This window comes from Pteropus vampyrus, unplaced genomic scaffold (genome assembly GCF_000151845.1).
Source record: "Pteropus vampyrus isolate Shadow unplaced genomic scaffold, Pvam_2.0 Scaffold59, whole genome shotgun sequence".
Lineage (NCBI taxonomy): Eukaryota > Metazoa > Chordata > Mammalia > Chiroptera > Pteropodidae > Pteropus > Pteropus vampyrus.
Window position 1 is genome coordinate 3,689,609 of NW_011888840.1, and position 6,759 is coordinate 3,696,367.

Genomic DNA, 6,759 nt, shown 5'->3' on the forward strand with positions numbered 1-6,759 from the left:
GCTGCACTGATTCTATCTGCAATTTTAATCCCTCTTTGCCACATAATAAAACATGGCTACCAGTTCCAGAGATTAAGCCATGAACATCTTTGGGAGGGTGGACTGGGGAGGCTTTACGCTGCCTCCCACAGATCTGTAGTTATCCCTTTTCATATGGTCAGTCTGCCCACTGACAAGCTCCTCGAACATGAGAGATACATTTCCTCAGATTCCCTAGCACCTAACAGTACTTGACAAAGGGGCTGTTCAGGCAGGCAGTTGACATGCCCAAGCAGACACAAAAATTACTAATTTAGAAAAGCAACTTGATTCTTCTCCAAGGGCTAAAGTACTTTGCATCCTGAAGCAGATTTTAGTTCTGAAAGCCTTTGTGTGGAGTGATACAGATGGCCACTACAGATGGCCACACCTTTCATGTGTTACCTGAGTCGGCTGTATGCAGCATTAGCCATCGGATGGCGACATTGCAGTCTCTCAGGCAGTTCAGAAGCTTTGGAATGTTGTCCAGAACCATCTCCTCCCTTAAATAACCTTCTTTCAGAAATTGCTGCACTTGAGTGTGCACTCTTTCACTGACAGTAGCGTATCTGCTTGCCTTTGAGAATAAAAACTTGAATTACATTTAAAAAAGAATTATCTTGAATCACATTCGAATAAATCCCTAGACAGATAACATTTCTATATGAGATGAATAACATATGAACGACAGTCAATAAGGCTCAAAGGAAAGTGGTTTATTGGACATACCTCTCAGAGAGTATTGGAGTTAGAATTTAGAGACAAAAATCTAGATCCGGCGGTGACTAAATATTGTTTGACTTTGGGTTTAACCTTTGTGCATTGGTTTCTTCAGATGTAAACTGGGGACCGGAATCAGGCGGTTCCTACATTCTTTCTATTCTTAACTTGGGTAGAAAAGAAACATACAGGCAGAAGCTAGACTGTCTATTCTTTCTGTCATAGCAACGGAGGCAGGGCAGAGCAGAAACGCTCAAAAGATGAGGCGTCTACAGACATGTGAAAGCTTAACAAAAAACGCACCTCAGTGTATCAAAATTGAATTTTCAAATCGGCTCTTTAGAAATGTGGTCATTCTGCTTTACCTAAAAGCATGAGTTAAATATTAAGTATCATTAACTCAGTCAGGTTAGTTTAAAACTACCACTAGATGCTTCATCAAGAGACGCTGAAGAACTTACAATGTCACAAACGAAAAAAATGCAGTTTTGGAAAGGAATTTTAGTAATGAAAAATAAATGATCTCGTGCCGGTAAGTATGGAAGCACCGCTTTCCCTAATATATATCTCTAGGAGACATTCCAAAATTGAAATTATTTTGTGCATTATTTATGGAATTCAATTTATTTGAATAAAACATGCTGAAGTTCTTTAAATCAATATTATTCTATCCACACTGGAAACTCAAAAACTCAGACAGCCAGGCTGAGGAAGATAACTGTTCAGAAATGTCAAGTATACTCCCCAATAAAAAGATTTTATTTTTATTTTTTATTTCTGTTTATTCAGGTATTCCCTTCTCTCTTTTCTTATCAAAGAGCCACAATGTAGCCATTTAAACTTTAAGAAGATGAATGTCTTTAGTCTTGTTATTCATCAGTGAGAGGGCATATTGCCTACATTCAGTTACCATCTTCGATGCTAGTCCTACTGATGAAAACATTAGAATTATAGCTACGGGCGAAAATAGCTGTCTGTAAGGACACAGTCTTTAAAAAGAGTAAATGAAGTCAGTGGGTCCATATGTCACACTTATTCATCTTAGGTTGTCGAATCTTTCTTAGGACCCAAGTCTCACATTTATATCCCACATAAATTAAAAATCTATAATTATCTATTTTATTCTGATGTGCAAAATTCATCCTTCATTAATCGCTGCATTCCTGTTTTTGTGGACATTTTCCAAATGCCTTGGGAAATCTACTTAGCTCATTTCATGCCTATTAAAGCAGAAAGGCAGTTGTCTGTGAGAATCTTCCCAGATTAGCCAGAACCTACCTGTTCTCTGACATTTGAAAGGTCCAGGGTATTGTTTAAAGCCGTTTTTGCAGCTTTGTAAGGTTCCCAAGCATCTGCTAGATTAACGGTGATCCCCATGTAAATGCTAATTACCTGAAAAGGAAGACATTCATTCATTATTTGCTAAATACTCACTTCAAGGCAGGGGGCTGGGAAAATACAAAGTTAGAGAAGACACTACCCAGTCCTTTAAGTTTAAATGTCATTCCAATGAAAACCCAAAATTTTCCAGATATATAGGTAAGGGTCCTTTTTCATGAGCCCTTTGGAACAAGAGTGACAATATTGCGCTTCATAGAAAAATTATTAAAACAAGATTTTCTTTTCAAACTGCTTATGTGTTAAATTCTAGATGAAACATGAAAGTGTTAAGAGAAGCAGACTTTGACTATAGAATATTCTCAAACATTTTCATCTCAGCCTTTACACTCTTAAAAGTTACTAAGGACCCCAAAGAACTTTTTCCCCAATGTTTACAGTATTACACATTAAAACTGAGAAATTTTAAAAATATTAACACATTTAAAATAACAACAATAAACCTATTACATGCTAACATAAAGTTTTTATAAAGCAAATCAAATTAAAGTTTACCCAAAATAATCTGTGAAAAAGAGTGGCATTGTTTTACATTTATTTTTAAAAATATCTTATACAATCCCTCTTTATCTCTCTCAATGTTTTTCTTTAAATTCTCTTGGTGCAATACCAATATTTACTCACTAGCTTTTTATTGGTTGGAATTTGCTCGGCATATTATTTTTTTATTCCTTTATTTTCAGTGTGCCAGGGTGCTTTTTTAGGAATGTATCTTGTAAGTGTCATGTTACTAGAGTCTGACCTTCCTTAAATACTAAAAGTGTTTCTGCGTATAGCATATGGTGAACATTTCTTTATTAAGCTTAGGCCAACAAAGCCAGACTATCGGAGTTTTCCTATTGGTCGCTCAACTCCTTGCTCATGAGAATGATCATTTGTGGACAGGAAGCATCATCTCTTACTCATAGTCTGTCCTCACCAGTAAAGCAACTCATTCAGCCTCTCATCACACACAGATGGTTTATGATTCAATAGCTGGTAAGAAATAAAATAAAATCTGCTACCTGAGAACATGATCTAATTCACTATACTTTGTTAAAACCTCTGTGTGCAAAGAATGCATTTCATATACATTAACTATGTTGTCAGTTTTATTCCTTTAAGAATTAATATTTTTAACTGAAATATTTTAAAAGTTACAAGCACATCCCTGCAGTAATGTAAACCTTTCATAGCCCCATCAATGTTAGCTTAAAGATAACACTTATTATAAACTAGAAATTCCTATTCATAACATGACAAATTAGATGAATTCTGCTAGCTTTGATACATAAAATAAAAAAGAATAAAGAAAGGCTTTAGTTGTAATCTCTCAGTAGCTAAAGCAAGATACATTTTAATACATGGTTTTACCTTGAGAGTATCCATTCAAGAAAAAAAATAGGTTCTTCAGAAAATTTTACTGGCTGATTTATTCCTTCATGTTACGATTTATAAAATCCTCCATACACTTAATTTTCCCTAAATGATTTTATGTCTATTTACAACATTATGATCTCTGGGTTACAGGCCAAAAGAATGGACAAACCAGTTCTCTCACAAGCTTATTGCTATAGAGAAAAAAAGACTAATAGCAATACTTGCCCAATTGTCTGGAAAGTACTTGTCCACTATCTCTCTCATTTTTGCTTGATGGGTATGAAGAATGGAAGGTTCAAAGTAGAGAATGACATACAGCATGGCAGCCTGATCTGCCAGGGCCGTACTGCGATGCTCTGGCAAAGGATATGCTGAGACCTGCAACACAGAGACGAGACCCAGAAGTGGTAACAATCGCACTTACATTTGCCAAAGAAATGATCTAGTTCTAGGACAGATCAGTCTCTAGAAGTCCGTCTCCTTGGAGGGCACTGGAAGCAATTCTCAGGTTGTGGCATTGCTAACTAGGGCTTTCCTTCATATCCTTAACCGCAAGATTATTCCCTTCCTCCTATCCCTTGACTCCGCTGCAATTGTGTCTTTTCCATACATGTATATGGATGTTTCAACCCCAGGTCTCCCACTAGCTCATCATGTCTGTGTCTTCCCCATCACAGACAATCTCTTAGAACTGACAGAGTCCATACTCACTGTTGCTATTTTCTCGCTTCCTGTTTATTCTTCAACTCACTGAAATCTGACCTCCACCATCACTTTAAAGGAATTTCCTAAGGTCATGCATAATCTCACAACCACCCGATTCAATGGCCTCTTTTTAGCTCTCTCACTTAAATTCTCTCAGGAAGGAGACACTCTCTTCCTCTGGTTTCCCAGACACTGCTCTTCTTCCCAACGTGCTTGGCTGGGCATTCTCCTTCTGCCAGCCTTTCAAATGCTGCTGTGTTCAGGACTCTATCGCCTCATGCAAAAAAAATCTTGGGCTGCATGTAGTACTTATCACCTTGAGGACCAAAAGCAGAAGTGGAGGAAGTTGTTACCAAGAGAGATGGAGCATTGTCACATGGAATCTGTAAGCAGAGATGTGGCAGGTCTCTGGAAGGGCCTGGAGCTACAAACCAGAAAGCCTTCTGTTTCTCCCATTGATGTGTTTGCCCAATTTTTCTCTCTCTCCAGACTATTCTCCATAACATGGCAGATGAGGCTGGCTCAAACTCCAAATTTTGCATGTTTTGGGTAAACCTGTGTCCGGAAACTGTTTCTAAGGCCCAATTCCAAATTACCTGGAGACAGGGAATCTGGTCCATTGTGGGTCAAGTGACTGCCCTGGTCCAATCAGCCAGGAGAGGGGAGGTGCAGGGCAGAGTGGGATGGACACACAGTACCACCACAGCTTAAGCCTTGTGTTAATGATAGTTACGGGGCAATGAGAAAATTGAAACATATTGCCTTGAGATGTGGACAAAATGGACCGCATAAGAGGCAGAAGGGGTAATGACAGGGACTGAAGAAATGGCATGGGCTCTGAAGTCATACAGACTGGGATTCAAATTATGGTTCTGCCACCTAGTTTTGTGACCTTGTGAAAGTTATTTAAGCTCTCTAAGCCTTATTTTTCTCAACAGCAATGTGAGGATGATGATGCCTACTTTGCAAGACTATTGTGAGGAATATAGAAAATGAAAGAACTCTCCTGTGATTCTGGTTCATACTTAATTCTCAATAAATGGCAACAAATATATGGAAACCTGGTATGTGCAGGTAGCTCCTGATTCTGAGGTGTCTTAAAAAAATCTTTTATTTACACTTAACATATTCATACAGAAAACAGGTTACCCAAAGAACTGTACAGAGCAGGTGTGCTCTGTGATAAGTGATATCCAGTTACCATAGGTCTAACTCTTTACTCTTCTAATAAGAAAAAAAATATATAATACATAAAATTATGTTTTCTTCAGGAAAATGAAGTCTAACAGTAATGTTCCTTGGTACTCTTTTAAATAAGTGAATGATACACAAACTGGGGAGGAAAGTGAGATAACCTGAAAGTGCCACGGGATCATCATTGTCCTCTCATGCTGCCTTTTTTGCCTGGACTGCCCTGATGTCCCCTTTGTCAGCTGTTGCAATCCAACTGCCCGCTACACGCTCCACGGCACTGCGTGCTTCCCCTACGACATTACTCCTCTTGCTTTATGGTAATCGCTTTAGTTGTCTGTTTTCTTTCCTAAGCTACAAGCTCATCATGTGCGGGGACCATGGCCTGCCTTCGTCAGCGGTGGATCCCCAGAACCTAGCAAGCGGACAGGCATAGAACATACACTCCATAACTGTTTCTTAAATGAATGACTAAAAGAAAGCATATTCTTTCCAACTATAGTTCAAATCCCATTTCTTCCCTGAAATCACTAATTCTGCCCAAATTAATATATCTCTTTCCTCTACCATCCCATAGCACAGCTCAAAAGGTTTTACATAGTTTTTCATTGCTTTTACTCTTTTGAGGAAGAAGAAAGGGAAGGCGTTAACGGAGGAGGAAATGAAACCAATCTTTGGAACTACTCAGGTCTTCACAGACTTAGTCCCCACCTGGTTGTAAATGTCATCAGATCTTAGTCGGCCGATGACCATACTGATGAAGGATTCATTGATAGGCACTCTCTGGAAATAACTCTCAGGATAACTGGGTGGTCTTTTGGCTCCTGGTTGGCAGGAATAACCTGTACTTCGAAGCAGTTTACAAATATCATCCATATTTGAGTCAGCAGAAGATCGAGCGGCACTGAATCATGTTCACAATGGGAAATAAAGGGCCAAAAAGCCACACACGTTAGGAACTCAAAAGTCTAACAAAGCAGAAGAATTTCATTATAACTTGATTTTATATGGTTTTAGATCTGACCATGGGTCAATTTATATCTTTAAGATTCAAAATTATGTTTTCGAAAAGGCTGTTATAATATAGCAAACTTATAAGATGGGTTCTTATATGTAAGTACAGTTCTATGGAAAGGTCCATGACCCCTTTTCCAAAGTCCCAGGGGCGGGACTTGTTTCAGAATATAGCATTTTTCAAATATAAGAAAGTAATATAGTACATAGATCATATACAATATAATACTATAGTAGGGTTTCAGTTGGCAGTCCATGATCAACACACGTTAATATTTCTAAAGATTTATAAATATTTACACAAGTAAGATAAATGAACACTATCTACAGCCTCATATCTGATCTGATCAGATT

The 6,759-nt window shown here is 38.1% G+C and overlaps 1 protein-coding gene across 1 annotated transcript in view; it reads right to left on the reverse strand.

Annotated features, from left to right (window-relative positions):
* The window catches only part of WASHC5 (WASH complex subunit 5), a 53,627-nt gene that overhangs the window by 38,289 nt on the left and 8,579 nt on the right, over positions 1–6,759 (reverse strand). Inside the window, exons 6-9 of the mRNA XM_011360811.2 lie at positions 6,103–6,295; positions 3,721–3,873; positions 2,017–2,130; positions 424–595 (exon numbers count right to left, since the gene is read on the reverse strand). Coding sequence (XP_011359113.1) covers positions 424–595; positions 2,017–2,130; positions 3,721–3,873; positions 6,103–6,295 — 632 coding nt within the window. The remainder of the gene's footprint in view (positions 1–423; positions 596–2,016; positions 2,131–3,720; positions 3,874–6,102; positions 6,296–6,759) is intronic.